Here is a 21,229-nt window from a genome sequence, read left to right as displayed (position 1 = left end):
CTCCAAGTCTTAAGCATACTGACACATTAGTGCATGGTCGGAAGTGCTCTCCTTTGGATGAGACATGAAACCAAGGCCCCATCTGCCTGGTTAAGTGGATGTAAAAGATCTCATGACACTTTTTGAAGAGCCAGGAGTGTTCCTACTGCCTTGGTCAACAGACATCCCTCAACCAATACCACCAAAACAGATTAACTGGTCATTTTTCTCATTACTGTTTGTGGGACTCTGTGAAGAAAATTGGTTGCCACATTGAAACAATTGACTACTCTAAAAATAATTTGCTGATTGTGAAATGCTTTGGGTTATCCGGAGAACATGAGATTATATAAACATGTATTTTCTTTCTTCACAATAATATTCTTCAGAGTCACCTACCCCAATTACTGTGCATTGCAATTCATATCCGACAAAAAAAGAGAACTAAAGGAAAGCTACACTGCCATTCAGCATCAGCCTCCTTGTGAAGTTATAATAACGATGTCACCATACTGAAACTCACGTCGTTTGGATGCACTCCTCCTGCAGCACTAAACCTCATCCATAGCAAACAGACATATAACTAATCCATTGGATTGGTCTGCAGAAATTAAAACAAGGTCAGCATTCACAATTTAATTTAAATTTGTGTATTTTTGGAAGAAGGGTTGATATTTAGTTCCTGAATCGGTTTCGTTTAGTGAAAACAATGCCATTTATGCAACTAAACATGAAGACTTTTTGGTTATCGATCTTGTGAAGGTAGACCCAGGAGGATACCAATCCCTCTTTACCCATGCCACAATAAAGGGAAAGAACTTGTATTTTATGAAGAACACCTCCAGCTTAAAGTCAAGGCTGCTGGTCGCTGTTCTGCCCCCTACACTCACTCCTCCTACTTTGTCATTGTGTTTCACCTGGTCCTCCATCCTTAAACTCATTATTTAAACGTCCTGGGGTGTTTTAATCTGTGATGGTGTTTGTAGTAGATGGAGTGCATGACAACATGCTATACAGCATTTTATTCCTGTCATCAGCTGGTTCCACCTCACTTTGGGAAGAGCCTATAGGAGAAAAGAAGATGTTACTGTGGTTTCTGGATGAAATGCTTTGGAACAGAGCTATGATGCTAATATACAGTCTACTATGCATGCCCCTGTGCTACTGAGTGAGAGAATTAACAAGAATAACAATGAAAGGGGAAAAAAAGTTTAGTTGTTGGAGGAGCAGGAGGAAGCAGTCCTCCAAACACTCCCTTTCTACTCCCTCCAAGGACCTGAGGTCAAGTATACTGAGGGCCAGCTGCTGCAACTGTGATGGTCCCCTATTTGTGCAAGTTCACTTGCAGTGATTTTCCTGGAAGAGGACATTAGACATTTGGGTCTTACAAATTGGCAGAGCACATAGTCAACTCTAGTGAGTGCACATACGTCCTTCTAGGAATGCAGTCCAATGCAGCATGCATGCTGGGTCTGCTGGCAACTAAACATTGTGTCCTGCAGCTTTTCTGTAATTATACAGAGAGGAAAGTTTGTGTAAATGTTTCCATGGTACCTCTCTAAGGGTGCTGCAAATCAGAATTTTATTTCCTGGCAAGCATACTATGTCACAATATTAATAAATTATGCATAGGCATGTGCATATACTTTGGTATTGCTCTTGCTTCCACCTTTTTTCCTTAATTATATCAGAACCTACGAGACTCCATCAGTCTCTGGTATCTCCATCTAAGTAACTTGTATCACTGCTTTGTTACTTTCCTTTGCTGCTTTACCACGTCCACTGTCTCTTGCTGAAAATGGGCAGATTCAGGAAAACAACGATTTTCCAAGCACTCCCCATTTTGCAGAAGTGGTGAGTAGCAAGCAATTTGTAAAGGAAAGATATAGCAAACTAGTGCTAGCCTAGTTCCCCCAAGCAGTCAGTGGTTAAATGTACAAAAACATATAGAATAGGAAGTTGAAAGTTCAGTGTTGGTCTCCATTGGGTTAGCTGATCTCAACCAGCGCAGAAAGTAGAATTGCTATAATTGGCTCAGTTCCCCTCAGCTGGACGTAGAGTATTAAAACATCAGTCAGGTTTCTACTCGTGATCTCTATCCAGTAGCCCTCGCTAGAAAGCATGCAAAGGAACAGGATCACTATCTGCCACTTAGGTGAGATAACAGAGGGCGGGTGGTTATCATATGGACTTATAGCTCAGCAGAAGTCAGCACGTCCACAGGAGGGGAGTAAATCAAGCAGGAAGAAAAATGCAGCCTTTAGTAATCAGTAACTTGGCTCAAAACATGTTTAGGTTATATAATTAAACTTTACTAATAGTATTATACTTGAAATGAGACCACAGCTGATTGATCTGGTTGTCAGTCAATTGCCACATTTTCCAATGCATTTTTAATGGTGATTACAATATTGAAGTACTCAGCTGCTGCAGTTAACAAACTTGCATTCTGTGGTAATATCTGGATAATTTAGAAGCATGGTGCAAAATTGTTAAACGCACTAGATTACTGCAAATGGGGTAATTGTTACTACTTGACATGTACCTCTACAAACGTAGAGTATTAAAAAGACAACTTCTGGATCATATGGGACAATCGTCTGCTTAAGGGAACCACTATTATGAGTAAGTAAACAGACACTACAAATCTCCAAACTTTTAAAATTCTGCACTGGTTTCATGGAGATTTTAAAGGTTTCACTGAAGCAAAGCAATCACTACTAACCCTAACATTTTCTGAGCAGGCCACATTTCGCTAATCAGATTTAAATGGAAGGAAATAAACAGAAAATGAAGAAAAAACAAAAAAAAGTTCTGACGAAGACTCGTTCTTCCCCGACCGTGAAACACGAAGCACACTTTCCTCTTTCAGGTGCTGACAGACCTGCTGTATATTTCCATTTTCATATCTTGAGATATATACACACACATCAATTTTGAGCATCATTTTAATTTTTAAAAAAACTTCATTTAATCACTTTTCAGAAACTGACGATTTCATCAATGGAAGGAAACAAGATTGCAGATCAACATTCACAATTCAACCAGCTATACCACTTTAACAATGTGCTATTCCAGTATGATTAACCATAAGGAAATGCAAAAATAGAGTTTATTTAACAAATTAATTACAAAAATGATCACAGAATCCATATTCAACTTAAAAAAAAATCAAATCAACTAAATAAATTTACGAAGACAGGTGTTAAATATTGGAGTTGCAACTTTGTCTTCTGTCCACAATTTACATTATGATACATGATGTACTGTAGCCCTTGATATACATTAAAACTTAAAGGGTGACTTGGCACAAGTGGTTTGCAGAATTACAAGTATTATTGGATTATACAAGACGACTTCCCCCAAAAAAGCAATTACTTTGCTGGGTGAAATTTGAGAGTAGAAGGATGTTTAATTAAAGAAGAAATGTAAAAGTGAAAACTGCAGGCAAATTGGTTGCTTAAAGTCATGAATGTGGTAATTGCAGCAATTGGTACTGAACAACACCCTGACTGAATGGTAATAAGTCCACAGTTATAGCATATTAGCTCCTACACAGTTGAATAGAGCAAGTGTTGGTTTTCTTCTTTATACAGATTTAATATTTTAGTTCTTCAAACTCTGAATTATACAGTCATTTCTGAACATTTTGCTTCAGTATGTGGTTGCAAATACCTAGAAACTGTGAAACAGTGTGTTTACAAATATGTACACCATTAATACTTCTGTTGTAGTAAGTTGTTCTTGGGCACGTAATGTGACAGCTCCATTTTCGTCACAAATGTTCATGGTACTTCAGTTTCTAAACGCCGGACTTCCTTGACTACCAGGTCGATATTTATGATTGGATTGAAGTACAAAGCCCAGTAAAATAAACAGTCACAAACAAATTGAGGAATAATTGGCCATAGAATAGCAACAAGGATTCCTTGGCTTGATACCTTCCAGAAATGACTCCACATTTTCTGAGGAATAGTCCTAGAAAAGAACATTTCAATTATTTGCACGATCCAAGGATAAAAATTATTGGGATACTAATTTAGGTTTAAAATACGATGTCGTAAAATTGATGGATAGGATGTGAAAATTTGAAGCTCAGCTCAAGTGTAAAAAAGGACGGCAAAGTTGTAAATGGTCTGGTTCAGCCTGAGAGAGTGGCCAAGGAGGGGAACGGAAGCAGTATGCAAGGGAGCAGAGTTAGTGGTCGGGACCGAATACGATGACTTTTGAAGAAGTTATGAATCATCCAAGACTTGACGTGAGACAACCAGTCTGACAGCACTGACAGCCAAAGGGTCAAGAGGTGGTGGAGAGGTCATTAGCATACAATGTGAAAGTTAGCCTGTAGATGACATTGTCGACATGCAGCATGTAGATGAAGAGGACAGGACCATGGGTAAATCCCTGGTGGCTCAGGACACTACTGTGCAGGAGAAGGAAGGCAAGCCATTGATGGAGATTGCACTGGCTGTATTTGGATAGGCAGAAATCCAACCATTCAAGGGTCGTCCCATGGAGCTAGGCAACAGAGGAGGGTGATGTGGTCAACTATGCCAAACACTGTGGCAATTTTTAAATTTCTTTTAATAAAATCAAGAAGGATAAGGATGATGTATCACAATCATAAAGGATGGCATTCAAGACTTTGGGCAATTTTGGCAAAGCTGAACACCCATGACAAAGTGTATACTTTAATCAGAGTAATAAATCTAATATTTGGGAACAGAAGGAAGGTGGAAAGATTCACTACTCTGATGAATGTTTATACTGAATTAATCAGAAAATTCTAAAGCATTTAAAAATGAAATCTTAAACATACAGTATATGGAATCTGTATGAGTAGTGGTTTTCATTTTAAATATATTGATGATTTAACCAAAATCAATCAGACCCCAAGAAACTTAAAAGGTGATAAATCCTTTACAGAAGTCCATTCATCTCCCATTTGATTGTTTATCTGTACCTCCTTTCTTTGTCAGCACTAGTTAAGACATTATTGAAATTCAGAGGAAAGAACTAAAAAGGTAGGTCAGCATTTTAGCCTGTACATTCAAATACAACAATCAGTTTTTATGTACTCAAGTTTCAGGGGAGAATCACTTTTAGCTACTCATTAACAACACGGTAGCAATAACTTCAATTCTAATCTACCTGAGTCCTCCTCTTGACCAGAGTCTCCAGAATGCAAAGCCTTCCAGGACTGATAGAAGCATTGCATTGACAATTATAAAACGTGATGTCCAGTAGTGCACGTCCAACCAATCCCAAGCAAATTCAGCAATTAATTGATATGGTATCAGGGAGTACTTCACAAGGAACTCAGCCCATTGCTTCAAGCTGATATCATCAGACTTTAAAAGAAAGATTGTCAAAGTAATTGCACATATTCAAGAAAATTCAAAAATAGAGATTTTATAACAAAGAATGAAATTTCAAAATATACTTCACAAGATATTCATTCAGTAAACTGTAATATCAAACCATTTACATTTGTAAACAAAAAGATGTGGTAGATAGGTAGTTTGTAGCACTAATCATATTCTTGGAGAACAAGTACCAGAAGTATGAAACTAATTAAAAACATCACTGAAATCAGTTCACTGATTGGTGGGTCTCCCATTCAGTTGATCGCACTACTTACCTCAGGATGTGGCCAAGCAGTGCTTCTGGCCCGGTAGGGGCGGGCGGGGGGTGGTGGAGGAACATGGAAGGAAAATTGAGGTGTCAATGGAAGGTCTAGGCATCTTGCAGCTCTTGTTGCTGAAGTTGAGGCTGTACCAAGTCAGGAGATGATTAGGTTGAGGTCAGGGAAGAGCTGAAGTCTAATATGGAGGGATGTAATGGCCACAATCAGCCCTCAAATGCGTAACAGTGAGGGTGTGTGTAAAGTTAGTGTACGAGTAGGAATATGGCACGACAGCAGGCCACAGCAAACCCAGCATCAGGGCTGGGGAAATCGATTTAAAATTGAGTGTTATTTATTTCAACGTGCAGTTTCATTGGCTCATTTCCTTTTGTATTATTGTTATAATCTACCTTAACTTTAATAGTGGCCAGGATGCAGGTAATCCTCATAGTGGTTGCATCCCAGAGATTTTTTTTTGGTTAAATGCACCGCCAGTAAGTCACATGATGACCCACTGTTCTGGGATGATTGGTCAAATGGACACAACAATCATACATTTTTATAGCGCAAAAATCAGTCCCAGTCAACTCCATGCTTCTGTGTATCACTGACAACAGGGAGTATATACACTTTCAAATGCACTTGTCTTAATCCTGGTCATCCCATTTAGGGCTGTTCTTCAAGTGTGGAAAGATACACCTTCAGGGTAAATCACAATTGGAAACCCAAAGGAAGAACTGAGAAAGTGCGGAAACGAGCAGAATACAAGGAGTGCAGAAGTTAGTCCCTCAAGAAAGGTTGATGGCATTCCAAGCATGGGTAAACACAAAAGTCTACGACTTTCAATCCCCTCCCACTCCCAGGGATCGAGGTGCATCTCCAGCAAGGTGGGATTTCAGCCCGCACTGCAGATGTCCTGTTGGCCCAGGCCTATTTACATATAGGCTTCCCCACCCTCTGCCAGGAAGTTGTACCAGGCAGCCTCTGGTAGCCACTGCAGCAGGAAAATGAAGGTGCCCGGCATGCTGCCAATTAAAAAAAAAATTAGCTTTGAAAGCTCTCTTTTCAACGATGGGTACGGTGCGGGGTCGTGCGCCCAGCAGCCACGCACAGGCTGCAGGCCCTGGTGCTCTCATTGCCAAACTCTAAAGTAGGGTCCAGCAGATGGCTCCTGAATCCAGTGTTCAAAGAGTACAGATGATAGGTAACATGGCAGAAACATGTTACCATTCTTTGTGTGCTTTTGGTTGACACATGAGCAAGTGCAGCTTCCGCTGACTAGACCAACCACCAGAAAGCAGTGAGGATGCAGAACAGCACATAGTCAAATTGTTTTCTGCCTGACTGTCCCAGATCTGCTGAAAAATTGGCAGTGGGCGGGAAGGCCTCGGCTAGCATCTCCCACTTAGAATGATTGGCTTTATGCTAAATGTGAAGGCTTAAAAATGGTAACTGAAGTTCTCTGATGAAAAATAGGTCATCTATAGTGGATATCAGCTTCCCAATGGATAAATCCATCACATGACATGGTACTGACACATAAAATCAGCAAAGTCCCACTTGGTGCTCATTTAAGAATCTCAGCCAAGGACGTTATAATTTACATCTGTGGCCCAAGGCAGGGGAGTGAGGGAATGGCCTGGATTCAACTCTGGATTACTGTCCAGTAACTCAACAAGAGCTTACATTTATATAATGTCTTCAACCCAAAAAATTGGCCCAAGGTGCTTCACAATGGGAACAAGCAACTAATATAAATAGATTCTTTCCTTAAATAATTGCTTCCTTTAGGAAACAAGTAACAAAATGCCTGTACTTCTTACCCAGTACTTGCGAAAAATATCTGCATCCTCAGTCATCTCAGTTTTCTCAGGAGAAATGGTGTGGATAAGTGGGAGAAATATTTCTGAGTAATCAAATAGGTAGAGATACAGCATGGTCAGCCGTGGGGAGCTCTTCAGTGCATATAGCAGAAACAGTGATTTGCCTACATGCATTGCCTGAAAAAATAAGTATTTGTATTCGACAGCAAGCAGAGAAGAAAATAAAAACTTAGAGCATAAAATTAATTTTAGATAATTGTAACTACAGTAATATATAAAACACACACAAATACAAAATCTTTAACAAATGCTACATTTCAGACTTTTGCATTATTCCAAAAAAAACTAATGCTCAAACAGCATTGCCAACGGTTTGTAGAAGGACCATAATAAAGATTAGCGCAACACCATCAACTAGCCAGTCACAATATAATGTATCTTAACAAAAAATGGAACTGAAATCTTAACACATTAGGAATATCAGTTAAAATAGGAGGTACACGGTTATATATCTCAGACTGATAGTATGCAAAATGCACCTCCTATAGCACAAAGCCCTCTCTCTAGCACCGAGAACTTTGGATTAACAAATTTGAATCCCTTGTCATTAAGGCACATATAAAACAAAAACAAATTGTTAATTCATTGCACCGTTAGGAAAAAAAAGACACTATGCTGACTGCTTCATTTCAAAAACAGTTACCTTGTATTCCCAGAGATTCTGAGGGGGTTTGACTCCAAGTGCTTTTACACTGTCCAATTCCATCAGAATGGCTTTCCTATGAAGCTCTCTCTCAATGTTGAAAGGAGGCTTTGAAAACTCTTCTTCACCTAGAGTCAATAATAGCCTAAAAAATACATTAATGGATGAAGAGTAGAAAGTTTTTGAACAAACAATCTAGACTCAAGATTTCACTTCAATGTAACTTGATAAATCTTCTGCCAAATCTGTCTCAATATGTTGATATTCAACAATATTATCCACTATACGGTCTGACCTTTAAAGTTAAAAGGTTGTATTAATCAGTTATCTTTACTTCTCAGAAGAAGAATAAAATCAAATCCTCTTAAAATAATTAAAATAATCAATCATTTAGATTCATGCTATTTTGGATTCCTTCAGCCAGGCAATTCTGTTCAGGTCATAAAGCGAAGAGGCAAATTGCTTTTAAGTGATAAATTACCTTCTGAAAACCACCTACACTGAAGGTAAATTTAGTTCCAAACAGCAAGGACTTTATAGATAAGCCGTTGATACGAGAAGCTGATGACCAGCAGACTTGTCAACTGAATCTGTCGCATAGCAGGAAATGACTTCATTAGGGGAACAGTTTCCCCTGCTCGTCCTACTACTACGAACAAGAGCATGAGATGAACAGACCAACGACCTCAGTATTCTAAGAGCTCACTGTTCTTGTTAGATGAGATGTACGCATCTCAACTCTACATAGTGTGACAGGTAATGAGATTCCAATATGTTTGGAGCAGGTCACGCAGGGCAGATTTTTAATGTACTAATTTGCTATGGAAGTATAGGACAGAAGCCTGCACCTGAATTTCCTCTCACTCCTACTATTGGGAGAAGTGCTGAGTAGATGCTTTAAAAACTGCCAACGGCCTGAGTCCACAATTACATTAAAGGCAGTGACCTTGTACAGCTGAATTCAAAAAGTAAGCCTCACCTTCCATTAACTTCTTCCTCCAAAAACCTCTCTTTGTAAACAGTAGCCCATTGACCCAGCTGCTCTAACCAGAGAGTCACTTCCTTTGCAGTCCATTTAGTCACAGGTTTGTGCACAAGAAGATCTTGTTCAGTCTCTCTGCTCCAAAGATAAACTAGAAACACCACCTAGCACAAGATAAAGAACTTCAGTGCTAATATCCCTGTAATAGCAATTCAGTTGTCATCACCTTTTAATGTCCTGCCTTTTAAAACAACATTCACAATTTTGAATGTACAAGTTTTGGTCTTTAAATCCAATGTTGCACTGGACCCACAAACAGGCCAATTTTTAAATAGTATAGTATAGTAGCTGGAAAATGCAAGGAATAGACAAACATTAAACTCATTGTGGTATAGTCCATTACAAATCAAGGGAAACAACTTTATCTACTGTTAGGCTGGAGGTTTTCACTTGTGCACTGACCAGCCTACGATTTCCCTCCCCCCATTTATATTAATGGATAGTAAAATTGCAGGCTGCAAATGTGGAAGCAGAGAACCCCAGCCATAGTGTATACTTTTGACAAAGTGCAACATATCATTTATAATTACCAGGCATAAAAAGAATCTGTGGTAATTTGGGAATTTGCTTATCAGAATCTGTACAGTCTTATGAAAAGCAACTGTATTCAGAAAAATTAGGGATAAGTATCACTACAGTCAAGCCCACTTAAGTGAATAACCGAAAAGAATAAAATATTTAAGAGAATAAAATCTCCATGTATAAATCCTTTTCTATCTTTTCCAATGATAGCCCCTGTTAAATGAATAAAACAATTAATTTCAAAAGCAAAATACTTCAGATGCTGGAAACTTTAAATAAAAACAAAAAAATTGCTAGAAACACTCAGCATCTGTGGAGCAAGAAACAGTTAATTTTTCAAATCGATGACCTTTCATCGGAACTCAAAGTTGTACTGCCTCACTAAAGCCATGATGTGGAGATGCCGGTGATGGACTGGGGTTGACAATTGTAAACAATTTTACAACACCAAGTTATAGTCCAGCAATTTTATTTTAAATTCACAAGCTTTCGGAGGCTTCCTCCTTCGTCAGGTGAACGATGTGAAATGGTCACACACTTGTCATGGATAACAAAGTATATTTGTTATTCACTTCATTACAATTTATAAGTTACAGTGCAGCACAATTTTTTTTAAAAGAGGCTGTCATACACCAATCTGTTTAACAATTTCTCTGAGAATCTTTCTGCCCATTCAGCATCGCAATTACTTTCACCTTTTTATAAGCAAGAGAAAGAACCTTTTTAGAGGTGGTGTTTCCATTATTCACAGTGACAGAATGACAAGTGTGTGACCATTTCACATCGTTCACCTGACGAAGGAGGAAGCCTCCGAAAGCTTGTGAATTTAAAATAAAAATTGCTGGACTATAACTTGGTGTTGTAAAATTGTTTACAATCACTAAAGCCAATGTGTTGAGCCTTTTTTGCCAATCCATGGGTTAAGTTCTTTTAACAAGCGTTTTTGTCTAGGTGTGAAAATTACCAATTCAGTGATGTTTTAGAGTCTTTTTCACCTCATCAGGTGCCAGGGCTCAAGAACTTTTGGCAATCAATGTGACACGCACTCTAGGTGTGAAAACTGCATCATGTGCTGTTGCTCAAGCTTTGTGATACTTAGAACTTACCCATGTTTTTGCAGCACACAAACCCTTTGGCAACAAGCTGAATCAGAAATTCTGTCACTGTGAATAATGGAAACACCACCTCTAAAAAGGTTCTTTCTCTTGCTTATAAAAAGGTGAAAGTAATTGCGATGCTGAATGGGCAGAAAGATGCTCAGAGAAATTGTTAAACAGATTGGTGTATGACAGCCTCTTTTAAAAAAAATTGTGCTGCACTGTAACTTATAAATTGTAATGAAGTGAATAACAAATAGACTTTGTTATCCATGACAAGTGTGTGACCATTTCTACAGTACTGTAATTGCAATCCAGTCTGGCATTCCATTGTTATCTTTTTGCTAAACTTGATACAACAGTTAAAACGGATAAAAGAATAAAATGGTTAAGTAAATAAAATTACTTGGCAAAATCATTGAACAATTTTCCTCTGTAGCACTGAGAACAGTTTTGTTTACTTAAGATAGCTATTGGAGGATACCCTCTAGTGTAAACGGGATATTAATCGGTTTTCTATCTTTCATTAAAAAGACATTTATAAAGTCATTATGCATGCTGCAATAATTTTAGTAATCACACAAAGGTTGGAAAACACATTTAAATATATGTCATTGATTTAGAAAACCTTCTAAGTCCAAGTCAAAGATTATCCAATCATTTAGCTGGAGTATAAAGTGATACGAGTTTGGACACTGTTGTAACAGGATTCTAAACAGATACTTACTGCCACACAGGTTAAAGCAGTTAGAACTCCGGAGAAAAAGCCACCTCCTCGTCGCCATTCCCCCGAGTGGTTGAAAGCTCTTGATTGTTCGTTACCGTATTTCTGGAAAGCTAAAATGCTATTTGAGATTTTTAAGTTGTTCTGTGTCTCCTCCTGTCGTCTTGTGACATCATCAGGGAACAGCTTCTCAACAGCATCCCTGGAAAAGTGGGGGGAAAGACAAAACAAGGCAAAAATGACTCAAACACTTGTAAACATTTGACTTTTTCTTAATAAAAGAGAAACCCTAGATGTCCCATAGTACAGGGTTGCCACGAAGGCTGAAAATAGAGAAATCAAGAAGCAGCTAGCATTAATAAAACAGCAACTACAAGCAAATTCTGTTGGTCTTCTGCATTTTCTTGTTAGTGATCGGTCATGAAACATCAGAATATAATCAAACCTATACATGTGCAATTTTGATTGAAACAAATTCCTCATCCTCCTAGCAATGGAGACTAAGGGAAGACCAACAGGAAAGAAAATTAGGCAGAGGAACGTGGAGTCTCATCACAAGATCAAGAATTCTGACATTGAATTCCTATGTTTCACCCAGTTCAAATTCACAAGATACCAAGCAAATAACGGCAACACATCCCATATTGATTCTGCGAGCAACATGAATGAACTAGACTAGACAGCAATCATTCTCGTACAGGATTTAATTTGGGGATGTACACAGCCTTCTAGCTGCAGAGGCAGAGTACATAAATGGTCACTTAAATGAGAATCAAGGAGAAGGTATTTTCAAGTTTTAGTGAATCAAACTGTCTATTCAAAAAAGGATCAAATTAACGAACATGTAATTAAATAATATACCAATGATCATCAGGAGGAGAGGGAGTCACAGCTAAAATTTTGTAGATTGTCAATTCCATTCCCCTTATAAAAAACAAAAACTAAGTGTATATAAACATTACTGAAATGTGTAAAGAATGAAGTGCAACATATCCATCTATTCAATATAAAAACATCGGTACATTAGTTTCCAGCACCTTCATGGCCAGTACTGATCACGAGATTGGTTGTCTTTCTAGTAATCTCATAACATTGTCAACCAATTTTTTTGGAACTACAAAAAAAATCCCTTCAAGACTTTGTTGCCAGGGTCATAAGTAGAAAATAAAATTTAGTATAAAATTGAGAGGTATGTAGTACAGACAGACTGATGTATGGTAATCTGCTGACCCTTTCTGTGATAATCACTGTTCATTGTGTTTTGAGTACTATGCCCATGGAACAATGAGACTAAAAAATTTTATCCATCACTGATCAATGATAACTGCTGCTCATTGGCTGTGGCAATCAAGTGACCATAATACATACAACGATAGCGGCATCACAATGCGGTTTCAGCTGTTTTTTTGGTGACAAAAAAAGTTGCTTCAAAAATAGGTGAGCGGAGTCAGAAGTAGACAAAACGTAAATTGGGAGGGTAGTGCAACTGCCAACAACATTGCTTTGGGCCAGTTAAAACTAAAGCTGTGGGAACTTCAGGCACTGCAGACAAAAGTGAACTATGTTGAACAGTACTAGACCTGCAAGCAAAAGCTAGCACATGGAAAAATGTTACCCATGATCATATAGTGGAAAAGGGATTCACCATTAAAAACTTGGCAGATTGTCAATTCCACACCTCCATACAAAAAACAACTCAGTTTAGGTGTTTCCAAAATTAATTACTTTGATTACACTTGGTGTTTTGTTGCATTCAACAGGAATTCATCTAATTCATTTATTCTATTGTGCTCTGAGCTTCTGAAAGACATCCTGTTCACATGAAGGTATGTTGCATTCAAAATTTGACTGTACCTTAAGACAATGTTGACTTTAGGAAATCCCTCCCATTTCTCTCTGCATTCTGGGCATTCTGTTTTCCTGGAAGCATCCCACCACAGTGCCAAGCAATGCCGGCAGAAACTGTGTCCACAGTTCAAAGTAGTTGGGTTTACTAAAATTTCATAGCAGCAATGGCAGGAAAATTCATTGGCAGAGAGCTGACAGGATGGCTCTGGTAATGTACTGTCCTCCAGCTCCTCCCACTGTTCCTTGCATTTTTGCCTATTGCGGAATCCCACATCACCCTCCATTCGATTACAACTGAAGTTTTGCAGGCCTGATTGTCTTCTTATAGCAGCATCAAGAAGCTGTAATAAAAATGTTTATGGCATATTGTCAACCAAAGGAAACTGCCTCATTCGCTTCAAGAGTACAACTGAAAGAGCTAACTGCCCTTGTTACATTTAGCACTCAGTACTTTTGAGAATTTCTTCTTTTTAAAAACTGCACCCAAACTTACATGAACATTACAATATCTGGAAGCAGAACTGATTCCCTGAACTAAATGAAGCTGTAATCCACTGCCTTAGACTCCTGGGCCACAACCCACCTCTGGGCTAGAGATTTAGAATTTTCTGAATCAAAGGATATGTTGATAGGGGGAGGTGAAGTAAATAGAGTGGGAGGAGGCTTGTGCGGAGCATAAACACCGGCATAAACGAACTGCCTGTTTCTGTGCTGTAAATTCTATGTAACGCATTCAACTAGCTAAAGTAATTACATTTTCTTGTAACCGCAGTTTGCATATGTCTTTTATTTCTAGTACTAGTTTTAGTGTCAATCATAGGATTTGTATAGTATTTTAAACTTAAAAGTATACAGTTCAGAAGTGAGATTAAAATGAATCAGAATTTTGTTTCATCATATTATAATCTGTACTTGGTGTAGGATCTACCAGTGAAGATGCAGTAATTGTTTTACTTTTGAGTGACAATACCAACTTTTTTGGACCAAAGTTACTTGATCCACTAACAGCTCAGACACCTTTAAAACGTCTTCGACATCACCTCATCCTTATAATTTGGAATAAGGCTAGATTTAATAAATTTACTATGTAGTGAATTATGAGCCAGATCCCCTGGAATCTCACTCATTGTTGCTTTAATACCACTATCGGATCATGCTACTGCAGCTTCTCTTGTTCTACCATCCTCCTAAACTCAGTCATCAGCCCCATACTTGAAGAATGCCAACTCATGCTTGCGCTAATTCTCGTGTGTCCAGCTACAGTTTGAGCAATTTATGCTATCGCTCTTCCAGTGCAGATAGGCACTTTCTTCTGCTGATCTGCTCCTTCATCCTCTGCACATAACCAGTTATAGCTCTTTTTCTGCCTATAACTTAGCCAGCATTATCCTGCTTTCAACTATTGCACTCTTAACATTGCCTTTTGTTTTGGTTAGACTAAGTTACCTTTAAACGGTCTATCTGGCCTATGAGCAATACTGTATGTCCCACCATGTCAGTACCATTTACAAGATCAATGTGACGAGGAATACCAGCAAGCCTTTCGCTGCTTATCCCTCCAAAAGGCCCCGCTCCAATTACACAATCCAACTGTTTCTTAATTATTCTGGAGTCGAATTGATTGAGGAAGGAATGTTGGCTAGAAGACCGGGAAACTATATTTTTTGAACAGTGCCACAGAATCATTAACATCCACCTGAGCAGGCAGTCAGTTTAACATCTCATCCAAAGACAGATGATTCGAGATTCCACCCATTCCACCCACCCCACTCAGGAATATCAGTGATTTCAAAGCAACAACCTTTTCATTGACAGCCAAATGCGATGCCTACTGCATCACAGAGACTGATTTTTTTTTACCTCCACTACCCCACCTGAAGTCCATTCCATGCGTCGAACATTCTGTGTGTATGAAGAACTTCTTAGCATTAATCCTAAATTTGCCTTTTACTACTTTGAATTTGTGTACCCTTATCTTATCATAGTTCAGCTTGAAATAGTGTTCCAGATTTAACTTTTCTGTACCCTCTATTTTCTTATTTGTCACTTCTCATTCACCTCCTTTAAGACTGAAAAACTCAAGTTTGGTCAGGCTATCCTCATAACTCAGCCTTCTAAAGTCAACCTTGGCTCAGTAGTAGCACTCTCACCTCAAAGTCAGAAGGTTGTGGGTTCAAGCCCACTCCAGAAACTTGAGCACATGATTTTGGCTGACACTTCAGTGTAATACCGAGGGAATGCTGCATTGCCTTTTGGATGAGAACTTTCAGTTGAACGTAAAAGATTCCATGGCACTATTCAAAGAAAAGTTGGGGCGTTTTCCTGGTGTCCTCCCTCAATCAACATCACTAAAACAAGTATCGGGTCACATATCTCACTGCTGTTTATGGGACCTTGCAGTGCGGAATTCCATACATTACAACAGTGACTACATTTCAAAAATACTTCATTGGCTGTGAAGGGCTTTGGGGCATCTGACATCGTGAAAGGTGCTATATAAATATAAATTCTCTCTTTCTTCTGATGCTGATTTTTGTGTACCTGTGACTATAGTATTCAAGGTGTGGTCTCTTCTCCCCCTCTCACAATAGACTAATGTCAGTTCCAATAAGCAAAGGTTGTCCTTTATGATTCGGAAGCTGCACTTTCTCTGCATACAGGTCTTGCAGAGTCACATACCGCACGGCTATCTTTCCATTTGCAATAATCTGTGTATTGGATTTAACACAAGCTCATACAGGTACTACACTTTTTTTTCTTTGAAACTGTGGATAACAACAGACCAGAGATTTATAGATTAAAGCTACAAGTAACTATTTACAAACAAGTAACAATATGAATCAAAACAGCAAATACTAAAAGCACAATACATACTTAACATACTAAGAATGTTCAATAATAGGTTAATTATCCTTAGAAAGGAGAACTACTGTTCAGTTCAAGTGTCTGTCTTTTTACAAAATTCTTGACATTGCACTATGAATTCTATCTGTCCACTCAAGCACAAACTTCTGGTAAAGTAATTCACAACCTTTCAGGACCAAAGCCCTCTGCTGCCTCAAATCTCCTATTTTTAACTCAACAGGTGTGAATACCGACACTTCTAGGTAATCTCAGGAGTTCTCTTTCTCAAATCAGATCAATACTTGATGCAGCTCTGATTTATATCTTGATTTATAAAAAGTGAGGTACAAACACTTAACTTATCTACAATGGAATAAATCAGTTCTTTAATTTAAATGGTTTTTGTTCTAAAGAGACTATCTGTAATTTAAATTAACCAACCTGCACCAACGTAAAAAGCCATTTGAATATTGTCTAGGATGCAAACAATACAGGCTTTCTAACGCTGCCTAATCGCAGAATAGCTCCCCGACTGTGAACTATTCAATTTCCCATAGCAGCCATCTTCATGGCCTCCAAGTGAGATTACCCATTTAGCACAAAATGGCAGCCAATTGTGTGCAGTCGACACATACCCAACAAGAGTACAGTTATGGTCACACATTTTGCCCAAGACCCTTAGTCAGGAAAGGCCAGAATAGCTGGATCAAACTTGTCACGAAAGCAAAAATACAGTGTACAAATCCATGATGCGTTTTAGTTCTTTTGAAAACTACCTGTCTAGTGACAAAAATTTATTCCTTGGGCTAACTAATATGTCTTGCCATTTCTACCCAGTCTGGCCTACACATCACTCCAGTCCCACACTATGTCTTAATACCCTCCGAAGTGGCCAAGCAAGCCACTCAGCTGTAAAACCAATTGCAACAGGAGGTGGACAATACAACCTTGCCAGTGCCACAAACATCCCAAGAACAAATAAAAACACTGCTGCCTTAGTACCAGAGTAACACATTGTGCTTAATAATCATTATAGAACAGCATATAATCTGACTTACTGTGAGAAATTCAATGGGAAATCTACTAGTAAAAAATATTTGCATTTATGTAGTGCCTTAACACAACTGAAACATCTCAAATGCATCATGCAATGAATTACTTTGAAATGCAGTGACTTACCTAGGCAAACACAGCAACCATTCTGCACCAGCAGCATCCCACAAACTGCGATGAGGTGAACAACCAGTTGATCTGTCTTTTGGTGATATTGCTTGCAGAGGGAATCTTGGCCAGGATACCGGGAGAAATCTCCTGTTCTTTGAATCGCAACATACATCAACCTGAGCCACCAAAGAGGCAGACGTGACCTCAATTTTAAAATTTCAGACAGCACCTCCAACAATTCAACACTCCATCAATACAGTATAAGGTTAGATTAAAAGTGCAAATCCTAATTTGGGGCTCAAACCCACAACTTTCTGACCCAGTGATGACAGTGCTACCAAAAAGATAAATACAAATGAAGAAGGCCATTCAACCTAAGTCATCCTATAATCCTCCCATCATGGCATCTAACATCCTCTTGAATTATTCCAGAGTTTTTGTCTCCATTACCCTACCTGGAAGATCACGGTCAGGTTTTAAGCACTCCTTGTGTGAAGTGCTTCCTGACATCAATCCTGAACTTGTCTTACCAGTTCATACCCATGACCCATTCTCCTGCACATGTGGTTTAACTTCACATGGTGCTCAAGATGAACCTTTTCTACTGTGCTTCCTATCTTATACATCTCTATACCAATTGAGCACAGGATCATTTAGTTATTTTGTGACCTAGAAAGTAAAGGAACAGTCAAGCAAGACCATGTCATTGGTTCAAATATATGGTATAAACAGAATAGAGAGAGGACATGAGTAGTGGCTGAAACACAAACATAAGTTGTGTTTAACACTAGTGACAAACTTGGGAACTGACATAGTAAGATAATTATATATGAGTGACTAGGAGCCACTCACTGTTCAGGATAGTGGGAGTTAACTTACATTGTATGTATTTGCCTACATTATAATAATCACTACATTGCAAAAGTAAAACATTGTGTGAAGAGCTTTGAGAGATTTAAACATGATAATGTCCTACATAAATGCAAATATAAAAAGTGTATTTGGTTTACACTACCAGACTCTTTTCTAAAAAGTCAACAGAGGAACATTTAATTTCTTTTGTTAAACCATCCAGTGTCCAGAATTTTTCAGGCATAACATTACCATGCAATTCATCCCACACAATCTTTTTTCTGGAGGAAAAAAAACTCTTACTAAACTACACTGAATAAAATACACACATGGGATTTATAGAAAAGTAACCACTCAAAACAGATTTTATAGCTGTGCCACCCAACGAATTATGCACTCTTAAGTTATTTTAAATAAATCACCAGAGGTGCAGCCACTACATGGGGGAATTTATTCTATATCCACCACTGCTTCTCTCAATGACATTGGATGGCGAAATACACTCGTATAAAACGGCATTTTTTTTGTTTGCAATTTACTATATAATACAGACCCCGTAGCACCTTGATCTCACGAGTGTATTGTACTTCAGCCCTGCGAATTCCTGATTAAATAGCCTATAATAAAATGGAGCCCGATAATATGGATCTGAGGTCGATCCCAGCCAGCTGGCCCAGAAAGAAGACCCACAGGGAAAGACTTACTTTGAAAAGCACAAATACCTTTCCCAATAAATTGCTTTTTCTTCATCTCACTCCTCGCCCGGGTCAAGGGCCGCTGTACAACATAACCCAGTCAGGCCGCCATTAAAGTTTCAGCCAAAACACCCTGACAACAACTGCCGCGTCACTCCCGGCCCGTCCTCCCAGCCCATTGGAGCGCTGCCTTCCGTTTCAACCAATCATACTTCTCTCCCCACCCCCTACCGTGCGCCAGGGCGCGCGGCGATTGGCTGCAGTCCGCGTCAATCAAACCCATTCACGCGCTTGCATTTCCTCCCACCCGTCGATGAGCCGGAATGCGCCGCTGATTGGCTCGCTTAGCATCGTGACCACGTCATGGAAATAAAAAGGGTAAACTCCAGTCCGGGATTTGACACTCACCCTCAATCCAGGATAAAAGGAATAATTCGGTCCGGAATTTCCAACTGACCTTTCTGAATACTCTGGTCCAGGCAGCTCACATTTTTTTTTGCACTGGTAAATACCACTTCAAGTTTTAACAAAGGATCTAAAACCCTAACATCAATGTGTCTTTTCTCTCAAAATACATGTATTTTCATCATGTTCTGTTTTTATTTCAGATTTCCAACATTTGCAAGTTTTTTTTTAAACACTACTTAAAGTTTTACTTTGTACAGGAATCACAACAGTCACCGTTAGTGAGTATCCAACGCCGGAGCAATGGTTGTTCAATATAAATCAATTCTCAACAATAATGAATTACAAAACAGATAGCATTTCTCATTTTGCTTAGCAACTTTACTGATTTCCCGTGGTGTTGCTCACAGATGATATGGAAAATAAAATCTGTTTGTCTCTTCACTTATGCAACTGTCTCTTCATTTGTTTCATACCCTCGAATTCCTGTTTCCTCCTGTCGTTCTGTTTGTCCAGCACCCTTTCTGTCTCCTTTCACTAAAACAGACACTTAAAAACGGAAAATATGAGTATTCCAAACTGGGTTGACTTAAAACGTGGAACATATCTAATGGCTGAAACCAAATTATAAAAGCATACATCATAGTTCCCATTAAAAAGAGCCTCAGGATATACAATTGGAAAATAATTTACAAATTTGACAAACAGACTCGCAGTTTTTGAACCACACAAAATTGTCTTTTATCATTAAATGGCTTCCAACCTTCTCATGGAGGCTGGCATGAATGCACAAGAAGTGTTGTAAAACTATTCCTAGAAAATAAAAACATCTAAATAATAGCTTTGCAAGGATGGACACTTTTTAATACAATAGATTTAACAATTACAAATGCTCCAATATCTTTTTACTAGGTTTTTAAAAAAACTTTTGATACTACCTAAAGGAAGTACACAGATGCCCACATTTTCAGCAATGTGGCTTTGAAATTGTTGCCCTGTACAGATCACCCCCAATGCTAGAAACATAAAGTCATGAACTTGCCTTTAAAGCAATTGCGTATCCACAATCTTGCACAGGCATAGTTGTTCTGGTATTGCTGCCAGTGTTCCAAATCTGGCTCTACAGTATAAATGGGGAATGTTCAGAACACAAACAGCCATGTCATGTTGCAGATGGTTCAGCAATATGAATGAGTGCTGCCTTCACGGGATTTAGGGCAGGTGCAAATCTGCATTTGTTCCAACCTTCAGTGTTTTAAGCTGACAGCAATTCAACCCATGTGTCAACTTATTAGCATTTCTCTAGAGAAATCGGATTTTTTTCCACTGGGATTGGGGGCTGTCAGTATCAATTTAATCATATTAATTGAAAGATGAGTCTGGAAGCTGTCAATCAGATCAGTTAGTGAGCAGGCTGGAGCCTGTCAGAACCAATCAGACATTGCCTTCTCCAACTATTGGGTGTGTATAAATTTGTGGCAGAAAAGTTTTAAGATGATTTCTGAGAATCACAGCTACAGATCTGTAGAAATACTATATGCATTCTGGATTCCCCTCAGTTAATCCTTGCATTCCGGGAGATCCTTGTAACACAGATAAAACATTCACACATTCTAGTATAGCCAGGTATTTCTAATTAGATCACTGGTGCTATCCTGAGCTGGGCATATCAAAGTTTTAGCACAACAGACTAATTAATGTGCCATGATTCTTGAGCAAGATACATGGTACCCTGGTATCTAAAAGAATGTCTTTTATGTCACCTGAGATGGCAGACGGGGCCTCGGTTTAACATCTCATCTGAAAGACAGCACCTTCAACAGTGCGGCACTCCCTCAGTGTCAGCCTAGATTTTGTGCTCAAGTCTCTGGAGCAAGAATTGGACCCACAGCCTTCTGACTCAGA

General features: G+C 38.8%; 1 protein-coding gene across 7 annotated transcripts; it reads right to left on the bottom strand.

Moving 5' to 3' along the window:
- Positions 1-2,925: 2,925 nt before the first annotated feature.
- On the bottom strand, positions 2,926-19,085 carry LOC137340717 (bifunctional apoptosis regulator-like). Of its 7 annotated transcripts, none has more exons than XM_068003412.1 (10): positions 18,929-19,085; positions 17,388-17,548; positions 15,906-16,129; positions 13,371-13,705; positions 11,520-11,718; positions 9,111-9,277; positions 8,132-8,276; positions 7,429-7,605; positions 5,131-5,330; positions 2,926-3,957 (listed from the first exon to the last, which is right to left on the bottom strand). In XM_068003412.1, the coding sequence occupies exons 4-10, from the start codon at positions 13,646-13,648 to the stop codon at positions 3,765-3,767; spliced, it is 1,359 nt and encodes a 452-aa protein (XP_067859513.1). In that variant the 5' UTR covers positions 13,649-13,705; positions 15,906-16,129; positions 17,388-17,548; positions 18,929-19,085; the 3' UTR covers positions 2,926-3,764. The 7 variants fall into 7 exon arrangements, with proteins under 7 accessions (XP_067859513.1, XP_067859512.1, XP_067859516.1 ...); XM_068003411.1 differs by having other exon boundaries at positions 15,906-16,072; XM_068003415.1 differs by having other exon boundaries at positions 15,906-16,072; positions 17,388-17,524.
- Positions 19,086-21,229: the final 2,144 nt, after the last annotated feature.

The sequence above is a fragment of the Heptranchias perlo genome, chromosome 22 (assembly GCF_035084215.1).
Source record: "Heptranchias perlo isolate sHepPer1 chromosome 22, sHepPer1.hap1, whole genome shotgun sequence".
Taxonomy (NCBI): domain Eukaryota; kingdom Metazoa; phylum Chordata; class Chondrichthyes; order Hexanchiformes; family Hexanchidae; genus Heptranchias; species Heptranchias perlo.
This window is presented reverse-complemented; position numbering and strand designations above follow the sequence as displayed.